This window comes from Rhincodon typus, unplaced genomic scaffold (genome assembly GCF_021869965.1).
Source record: "Rhincodon typus isolate 14 unplaced genomic scaffold, sRhiTyp1.1 hic_rhity00001368, whole genome shotgun sequence".
Classification (NCBI taxonomy): domain Eukaryota; kingdom Metazoa; phylum Chordata; class Chondrichthyes; order Orectolobiformes; family Rhincodontidae; genus Rhincodon; species Rhincodon typus.
The window spans coordinates 5,622-16,298 of NW_025967006.1; the positions used below are offsets into that span (position 1 = coordinate 5,622).

Consider the following 10,677-nt stretch of genomic DNA (forward strand, 5'->3'; position numbering starts at 1 on the left):
GCCTTTTCCCCATAATGCTTGGTTACCTTACTGATTAGGAACCCATCTAGCCTTGAATAAACTTAACAACCCAACGTCAAGAGCAAAGAATTTCGTAGATTTGTTGTGCTCAGAGAAGAAATTCCACCTTATCTCTTGTCTTAAATGGGTGATCTCTTATTCTGAGATGATATCCTCTAGTCCTAGACTCTCCCACAGTGGGAAACAATCTGTTCGCATCGACCTGGTCAAGTCGGCTGAGAATCTTGTATGCTTCAATAAGGTCACCTCTCATTCTCCTAAACTCCAATGAGGACAAAAGGGCAAACCAGAGACGTGTGACATTATGATGAAAGTTTACAGCACAGCAAGATCCCATTGCATCCATGCTGGTTCTCAGGAGAATCTGTACGCTCAGGTCCATTTCCTTACCCTTTTCCACAGCAATTTAATTTCCTTTCCTCTCTAAGAGGGAACAGATTGGAAAAATCTGTTCCTGTTTTCGATAAAGTGTCCAAAACGTGAGGATGCCCATTTAAAGGTGATTGCCAAAACACAAAGAAAATTATTTTAATGCTGTGAGTGTTTCGGGTCTGGAATGCATTTGGTGAGAACTTGGTGGAGGCAGCTTAAATTGGGCCTTCATGCGTGATTGAGATCATTATCTGAAAGAGAAAAGAAATGGCAGGGCTACTGGGTAAAGATGTCGAAGGTGGGTGAAGGCGAGTTGCAGTTATAGAGAGCCAGCACAGATATAATGGGCTGAAAATCTTCCCTCTGTGCTGTAATTATTCTATAATTCTATATATATCCAGTTCCCTGCAGAAAAAAACCTTTTGATTTTGCTTCCATCACCAACTCTGGCAGGCCATTTTACTTGCCTCTGACCCTCTACACGAGAAAGGTCCTCTCATCTCTCTCTTCGTTCTTTTGATGGTGGTCTGCAATTTTTCAGTCTCTCCAGTTATTGACTCTGCCATCAAAGGAATTAGTTTTTTCCTATTTGCCTCATCAAAAAATGATCATTTTAAACAGAAACACCAAATCTCCCTGTGACTTTCTCTGCTGAATGCAAAAGGTCCAGGCTTTCTCAAGCACTGCTGTTTCTCATCCCTGCTTCTATCTTAGTTAATCACTTCTGCTCCATTCCAAAGCTTCGATATCTTTGTCAAATTTGGCACCTGAAAGTGACACATTATTCTAATTTCAGCTTAATTGATACACGTATAGTCAATACTTCAAGGAGTTTGCAGTTAATGTCCCTATTTATAACAGCAAAAATCTCTTTATAACTTCTTCTTGTTTCTCCATTTTTAAAAATGTGCTAATCAGAATCCGTAAATTATTCTGTACCTCATATATCAGGTAGTAATATATCACATATCCTTCCATAGCTTTTCAATATCCATGCTCTCTCTTTATTCTTACTTCTTTACCCTAACTTTACCCTCAACTTACATTTTTTGACACCACTATGTCACATTGGTGGGGACTGGGTTCTTTTCGATTGCTTTCCCCTCTCATCTGAAGGTGCTGGGGCAGAGTAGCACCATTTCCTACTTGTGCATCCAAACTTACAAAGTACCACATGGAATCTGCAAGGGGTGGATCACTTTATGGAAGGGAAGAGACTCGAAGAATAATACTGCACAGGAAGATGCCATTTGGCCCATGGTGATAGACAGATCTATCCAATTTGTCCCCCTCTCCCGCTACACCCTCACAACCTTGCAAACCTTTCCTCTCCGAGTATTCACCAACTCCCTTTTGACCTTTACAACTGAATCTCTGTCCACCATCCCTTCAGGCAGTGATTTCCAGTTTGCAACAACTTAAATAAAAGAAGTTGTCATCTCCTGTCTGGTTCTTTTGGCGATTAACTTAACTCTGTATCCTCTGGCTATATTGAAACCAAAACATATTCGACTGTTACTGCCAGGAACTTACATGTTAAAAATGGTTTTCCATTAACTTCAGTGTAGGTTTAACAAAAATATTGCCATTTGACATGAAATAATGAAAAATATAGTTTTCTTTCTACATTTTTTTCAATGAACCCATCTGGCTTGTTTTTATCTCTATCTACGGATTGCCTTTCATTCTTATTAGCTTAACTCTGCTCTTTTAACATCTATGACTGGGTCATACCTGAACTGTGACTACCAACTCCATTTAATGGTCAGAACTGTGAAATTAATTAATTTACCTTCATCAAAGATCTTGACTCACTTTGCTCCACTGACAGTCTGTGTGATACTGGCAAATTTTCAATTTGGTTTTGACCCTCACTTTTAGCTGCAGGGGGAATTCGGATCATAGGAGGAAAAGCAGAAATTGCTGGAAAAGCTCAGCATCTGTGGACAGAAAGCAGAGTTAAAGTTTTGGGTCCAGTGACCCTTCCTCAGAACCTCGTGCTCTCCCTTTCTGAGATTTCTGCAGCCCTGGGAGTGCTGGGACATCCATGGTGCTATGAGGGAGGGAGTTCCAGGATTTCGACTCAGTGACACTGAAGGAATGGCTGATGTACTGGAAGCTGTGCAACTGCAACATCACCACTGGTGGGAGGATGTAATGACAGTGTGACAATTTACACAGGAGACGATTACTATAAAAGTGGAAGGGTGTGCCAGTGCAGAACATTCAGTCTTTTATCTGGAAATAGTTGGCTCAAAAAAATGAGGATTCCCCTGAATCTGAGCATTACAATGTTCTAATTTTTGTCAAATTATTTTATAATATCTTGCTTTGTAATTTCCCAGTTGACTGCTGAGTTCCTGTCACTGCTCTTGGTCACTTTGTAAATTGAACTCAGCATTAAGTAGTCCCCATTGAAAGTGAAAAGTGAATAGTGGTCATTTTAAATGATCACAGTCTGGATAGCATTGCTCTTTTCTGTTTGACGGCTCATTGCCCCACTCTGTTCTGCGTGCTGTATAACGACTGTGCAATTTGCTTCAGTTTCTTGCAGGGCTACATCTGTTTTACTGGACCGCAAGATAAACTGCTCAGCATACAACTCATTCAAAGGAAGCTGTGGGGAACAGGTATCTCCTTAATTGCACCAAATGAAAAATACAGTCACAGTAAAGCTGTTTTGTTGCTGGGAATGAAATGCGAAAAGCTGCCATGCAGGTACTCTCTGAGTTTGTAATCCATCACTGTGGTAGGGCTTGTGCTGAAAAACCATTGCCTTGTCTGGATAATTTATTAAAACACAGCTTTGTGATTCTTGGTGGCTGAGGTGATGAATATGCCAGACTTAGCCCTACAGACCAAGGAGCATTTATCCCAGGCTGACAGTGAAGGTGTTAATGTCCTAATCTTAGGGCCCAGGGGAATCAGACAGTGATCAACTCTCAGCGTATGTATATATGTGTATGTACGTGTGAGCACATGTGTATGTGTGCCTGTGTATGTGTGTGCGTGTGCGCATTTGTCTACGTGTGCATGTGTATGTGCACGCCATGTTCACGCATGCCCTTGTGTGTGCCCTAATGTGTTCATAGGTGTGCCCTGTGCATGCATGTGTGCACGTACGTGCGTGCATGCCTGTGTTCTTGAATGTCTGCTGACACTGGGTGAGGATCAATGCCAGTTGAGCCAAACAGCATGCTGTTAGTGAAGAATGAGAATGTAACTGAGGTTGTGGAAGAGTCTTCCAGTTACACCATCAGCTAGCAGCCTTGCAAAGAGTGGAACCAAACATGTAAGTCACTATAGAGATAGTAGGAACTGCCGATGCTGGAAAATCTGCTGGAGAATCTGAAGAAGTGTCTAGGCCTGAAACGTCAGCTTTCCTGCTCCTCTGATGCTGCTTGGCCTGTTGTGTTCATCCAGCTCTACACCTTGTTATGTAAATCACTCTGTCAGGTATACAATCTCTCCATCATCATGTCCTCGGTTGTGTGATGCATGGGGACCCGTCCTCTCACAGCCCCAGGGCTAAGGTTTCAGAGGAAGTTGGGACGAAGTTTTGGCCATTGGACATGCAGGGTGCAAGCCCTAGTATATGGACGTACTCAGGCACTCATGAACCAGGTTTAGGGAAATAGCTCCACTGCTTTGTGGATACCTTGAGAAAGTTGAACACTACTAGAGCAAACCTTGACGAAAAAGCCTGGAGTGGAGGCCAAAGGCATACTGATGGCTAAATATTTCACCTTTCTGGCAAATTCTGCAACCAAGCCGGTGCCAAAAAGAGTGCTCCATATTTCTCTGGATCCAACAGGAAAAGGGACAGCCCAGGAACTCCGCAGACTTTGCCTGGGCTTGTAGCTGAGAGAGAAACTCCAATTTTACTGAACATCGGAGTTAACCACCATGGTGCAAACCATCATGCTGCCAGAACGGTAGAACATGATGGAGCAACATTAGAGTCTAAATTGACTGGATTCCTGGGCCTGTTAGCACTGGCGGATGTGCTGATGGCTTTGCACCTCATGGAAGAGACACAATCTCCGATTTAGAAAATAACTGCAGCGTTTAGACAAAAGTCTTCAGAGGGATGATCATTTAAAAAGTAAATGGCTGAAACTTTGAGAGGCATGAGAGTTGAGATTTAATTGTGAAATACTGAAATAACCAACCTGAAAACTGCCTGAGACACTGCGAATGTTAAATTGGTCTGGGTATTTTTTTCTATTGTCATTGTTCGCTGCCGTCAGATTATCAGTATTTTCTGTGTGAGGACTACGTCTAATCGAGCCTAGACATCTTATGAACTCCTTAGTGTCTTTACAAAGAGCCATAACCCTCAGTTTAACCCACAGTAATCCCAATGTCTTGATTAATAAATCCTCCTTCACCCTATGCTACACATCTAAGCAGTTGGATGTCCTGCCTCTAATGCAATTACCTTTTGGAAAATTTAGAAATAAGCAAGGAGTTCAGAAGGAAAACGTTTTTGCTGAAAGAAGGGAGAATGGCAAATTAATGATGTGGTGAGGAATGCAAAGAGATAAAAAAAAAATGAGGCTTCTAAGTCTATTAGATTCTCATTATCGTTCCACAGCCTATTTTTAGACTGCCACAACGGAGAAGTGTTAACATTACCTCAGATGAATCGTCAAGTTTCAGAGGTGGCTGTTCAGCGACTCGCCGGAGATGTGCTCGAACTTCCTCTTCATCACTTTCATCATACGAGTCATCAAAGTCATAGTAATAACCTAATTAGAAACAGTGGAAGCAAAGTGACAGAATAACTGACAAAGCAGCCTGACAGTGTGCAAATATGCTCTGCTGTGTCAGCACATTCATCCTGCGCTGAGCTGCCCAATTAGTTCATTTCAATCCTTCAATTAACTAACTACATCCAAGTATGCACCTATCTACTTTAAGTATACTCAAAGACGGAGATTCCACAGTCACAGAGTCTTACGGCACAGAAATAGATCCTTCAGTCCAACCAGTCCATGCCGAACATAATCCCCAACTAAACTGGTCCCACCTGCCTGCACTTGGCCCATATCCCTTCAAACATTTCTTATTCATGGACTTATCAAAATGTCTTTTAAATGTTATAACTGTACCTGCATCCGCCACTTCCTCTGGAAGTTCATTCCATACATGAACTAATCTCTGTGTAAAAAATATTGCCCCGCATGTCTTTTTTAAATCTTTCTCTTGTCACTTTAAAAATATACCCCCTAGTCTTGAAATCCCTCATCCAATGGAAAAGACACCGGCCATTCACCTTATCTATACCTCTCATGATTTTATCAACCTCCAAAAGGTCACCTCTCAATCTCCTACACTCCGATTAAAAAAGTCTCAGCCTATCCAGCCTCTCCTTGTAATTCAAACCCTCCATTCCTGGCAACATCATCTGGGGTAGGGAGTTCTGAAAATTCTCCTCCTCTCGGTCCTACATAGCACCTCCCTTATTTTGTAAACTGTGTCCCCTACAAGCAGGGGGATCCCTCTTACCTGCATCGATACCCTCCATCCTTTTAAGTATTTTGCACATTTCAATGAGATTCCCTCTCATTCTCCAAAACTCTAGAGAATACAGGCCCAGTTTATCCAATCTCTCCCCACAGGGCAGTCCCACCATCCTGGAAACAAGGTCTGATGAAGCTTTGTTGCACTTGCCTCTGGCAATAATATATTTCCGGAGATAAGGGGCCCAAAACTGCTCACAGTTTTCCAGGTACAGTCTAACCAAACTTCTATACAATTGCAGCAAGACTTCATTGCTCCTGTACCCAAATCTTCTTGGGAATCCTGATTTCAAAAGTAGATTGTGTTGAGGAAATTGATTCTTTATTAGAGGGTAAGCGCTCAGAGCAGGAGATCCGAAGACCCAGAGCTTTCCAAAGTGGGGCTGGCACCCCAAATTGGGTCTTGAGAGGAAATTCTGGTGTGCCTAGCTCTGAAGGAAGCAAGAGCTACCAGGAAGCTCTGACCAAGTGCACCCGCTCTAACCTGTTCTCACACATCCCTTCTGTACCCTGCTCTCATAGCTCTCACTCGACAATTTTCAATCCTTGACTTGGGGTCACAATGGGAAAGCGTTTGGGAAATACTGCCTTAGATTCTGTGAGCTGGATTCAGCTCAAGTGATTTTCATAGTCATCATTAGATCCTTAATTCCAGATTTTTAGTGAAATCAAATTTAACCATCTGCCGTGGCAGGACTTGAACTCAGGTCCTCAGAACATTACCTAGGTCTCCGGATTAACAGTCCAACGATAATACCACAAGGTCATTGCCTCCCATTATATTTACATACTTAAATGTTACTATTTTGCATATCATACTCAGCATCTTCTAAAGCTTCTGTTGCTTGATGCTCTGCATTAGTTGGACAATAGAGCATTGGGCTTAGTAGAACATGATGATCACGTTCCTTAGCTATTTCAACACCATTCATAAAGCAAGCTGCCTCATCGTCCTTCCTACATATGTTATTTTACTGCATGAAATTATAATCTTAAAGTCACTCCAGTGTATCTGTCGTTACACAAGTTTTTACTTAGTTAAATCATGGGAATGTGAACATCACTGGCTCAGCCAGATTTATTGCCCATCTTTAAACTGTCCAGAGAACAGGGATCACACATCGGCCGCACCACATAATGATGGCAGATATCCTCCCCTAAAGGATATTAGTGAAACCAATGGGTTTTTACAATTGACAGTGGTTACATGGTCACCATTAGCCAAGCTTTTTAATTATAATCAGTTCTGAAGGGTCACTGGACCCAAAATGTTAACTCTGATTTCACTCCGCAAATGCTGCCAGCCCTTGCGAAGATTTTCCAGCAATTTCTGGTTTTGTTTCTGATTTCCAGCATCTGCAGTCCTTTCACTTTTTAAAAAAATTATAGATTTTTATTAAATTGAAATTTCACCAGTTAGCACAGTGAGATTCAAACCCATACCTCCAGTACCTTTGCCTGGGTCTCTGGATGGCAAGTCCAGTGACATTACCACGACAACCCCACCCTCTCTCCCATTTTCTCCTGTTTTGGGGGTTTTTTTTGGTTTCTGGTTAAGTTAAAGCCGCCCTGGTGAGCAATTTCTTGTCTCTATTTTGTAAAAAACGAGAAGAGCTGGGTTCTCTGTCTGGGTTAAGCCAGAGCGTCCCCGGTGGGCAGCTTTTGTTATTTGGTACAAGAAAAGGGCTGGATTCTATTTGAGCATTTGATTGTTAGCACTATGCCCCTGTTGGGTAGTTTTTGTTTAAGTTGGCTTATTTAAGTTGGCTTATTTTAGAAAAAGGAGCTGGATTCCTCCTCTTTGAGGAAGTTGGCTTCTTGTCAGAAAAAGGGAAAGATGGAAACTGTTGTCGTCATATTTACAAGACGATCCTTTCTAAGTCTCTGAAAGTCTGTTGTTGCCTCAATGAACACTTGGATATTGATCTGTTAAACAAGTCAGGCCAGAGAAAAATATTCTGAAGAAGGGTCACTGGACCCAAAACGTTAACTCTGCTTTCTCTCCACAGATGCCGCCAGACCTGCTGAGTTTTCCCAGCAATTTCTGTTTTTGTTCCTGATTTCCAACATGTGCAGTACTTTCAGTTTTTTTCTTTCAGACAAAAATATTGCTATTTATTCACTGGTAACCAGAATAAGTCACCACAAAGTCCAGGCACCTCTGCTGGCTCAGGACCAAGAAGCTACAATGCCACAATGAAACGCTCAAACAATTAAAAGTCCTGGGAGTCAGAGTCCTATAGCACAGAAGAGGCCCTTCGGTCCATTCTACCTATACTAACCCCATCGTTCTTTGCCACGAAGGCTCACCTTTCTCTTTAGCCTCTTTCCGCTTCTTCTCTTCGAGGTCCAGCTTGCTTATCAGCCTTCGGTGGCGCTGCAGGAGTTCATCATAGACATACATAGGCCCTGGGGCTCGTGGGAGGCTCAGGGGCTGTCTATAGGAGGACGTTGACTTGTGCAATAAGCTCATGTCGCTGCACGGCCCAAGATAGGGCATGGACATCCGCTGCTGGTTAAGAATGGACTGGGCAGATTTCTCCAGCTCTGCAAACGGAGGGCCGTAAGAGTGAGAGTGCGAGGCGTGCTCCAGGGAGCCTGGGCCCCGCGATGGCTGATACTTCTCAGGACCGTCACGCCTCTTGGCGCTCTCCTCGTGGCTGTGGATCTTCTCCATCTTGATTGGCGGGCCCACTTGCCGGTGTGTGTCGTAGTGGCCAGCATAGTTGTTCAGCATGTGGTGATCGTGGCTCTTACGGGACTCGGTGTGGTTATCCATCAGGGTCACTGGGTTCCACAGGACGGCTGGGCTGGAATGGTGCTCCTTATGCTGGGGTTTGGGGGAAATGAGTGGGGGCGGAGCTCCTAGCTGCTGGGGTTGCTCTCTGCCACACAGCTCATGGTGACCAGGTCCAGATCTACAAAAGACAGAACAACAACACAAAGAAACAACATCAGCAATATATACACACAGGTCTTTTCTCTGGGTGGAATCCAAAATGTGCTCAAAATCTATTACATTTCTGATTTCTTCAATTCTCACCCATTGAATATTTCCAGCATTTTTCTTTTTATTAAAGGGAGGAACCTGGTGAGGAGGAAGGGTCCATGCAAAGACTGAGAGTGATAATCTGATTATTAAGCCGTATCAGTACATCAGCTACAAGATGCACTGCAGCAATGCACCAAGACTCCTTCAACAACATCTTCCATACCTGCAATCTTTACCATCCAGAAAGACAAGGACATCAAATAGATGGGATCACCACCGCCCACAAGTTCCTCTCCAAGTCACTCACCATTCTGACTTGGAAATGTATCATATAAAAACCAAAAGAACTGCGGATGCTGTAAATCAGGAACAAAAACAAAGTTGCTGGAAAAGTTCAGCAGGTCTGGCAGCATCTGTGAAGCAGAAAACAGAGTTAACGTTTCGGGTCCGGTGACCCTTCCTCAGAACTGATGGTGGCTGGGAAAACGTCAGTTTATATGCAGAAAATAGGGAGGTGGGTGGGGTAGGGAGTAAACGATAGGATAGAGAGCAAAGAGAGAGAAAGACAGTTGAACAGACAAAGGAGTTGCTAACAATCAGGCTGGGAGGGTGAGTAGTTGTTAATGGAGATTGTTAGTGATTAACAACAGCGGGTGTGTAGTGGCAGACAATGTGGTAATAAGGCCTGGTGTGTGAGGTAGTAGGACATGGGAGAGTTTAGGCCCTAAAATTATTGAACTCAACTTGGGGTCCGGAGGGCTGTAGGGTCCCCAAGCTGGAGGAACAACACCTCATTTTCCGCTTGGGGACCCTACAGCCCTCCGGACTCAATATTGAGTTCAATAATTTTAGCAATAATTTTAGGGCCTAAACTGTCCTATGTCCCACCCCTCTAACCCCCACACCAGGCCTTGTTACCACATAGCCTGCCATTACACCCCTGTTGTTAGTCACTAACAGTCCCCATTAACAACTATTCACCCTCCCAGCCTGATCGTTAGTAACTCCTTTGTCTGTCTAACTGTCTCTCTCTCTCTCTTTGGGCCCTATCGTATCGCTTACTCCCTACCCCACCCACCTCCTTATTTTCTGCACATAAACTGACGTTTTCCCAGCCACCATCAGTTCTGAGGAATGGTCACTGGACCCGAAACGTTAACTCTGTTTTCTCCTTCACAGATGCTGCCAGACCTGGAAATATATCACCCTTCCTTCACTGTAGCTAGGTCAAAATCCTGAAGCTCCCTTCCTAACAGCACCGTATGTACACCACATGGACAGTAGCAATTCAAAAAGGCAACTCACCACCACCTTGTCCAGTGCAGTTGGGTATCTGCGGTAAATGGTGGTCACCAGGCTAAGACCACCTACTACCCATGAGCGAATATTTTACAAAGGGGCAGTAATGATGCTGATACCTGAACATTGACAAGTGGTCACCTCAGCTGCCGTGAATAACACCAAAGAACATATCACACATTTGGAAGGTGATCGGCCGCTGTTATCTTTCTCTCAATTGAGACCGAAAACTGAGCAAGTGTTTCCCATGTATCACAAACTTCAAAGAGACTTGCATCAAAAAAAAATCTGACAACTTGGTCTGTGAAAAGCCTGCTTCTCTTCTGGTCTTGAAGTGCACAGCTGGGCGTGCCATAGACTTGGCAAATTCCCTGAAAAATTCACATGGCAACAACTTTATCCAGTTGGCAGTGACTTGTGGAAATTAAAACTAAAAAAAAGAGGATTTGACAGGCAAGCTTTAAAGAA

General features: G+C 43.4%; 1 protein-coding gene across 1 annotated transcript; it reads right to left on the minus strand.

Moving 5' to 3' along the window:
- Positions 1-5,031: 5,031 nt before the first annotated feature.
- Positions 5,032-8,844, minus strand: LOC109924239 (genetic suppressor element 1-like; the record flags this gene model as incomplete). The annotated part of the gene is made up of 2 exons (XM_048592516.1): positions 8,229-8,844; positions 5,032-5,144 (listed from the first exon to the last, which is right to left on the minus strand). Coding segments are annotated over exons 1-2 (582 nt in total), but the record flags the coding sequence as incomplete, so codon positions are not given.
- Positions 8,845-10,677: the final 1,833 nt, after the last annotated feature.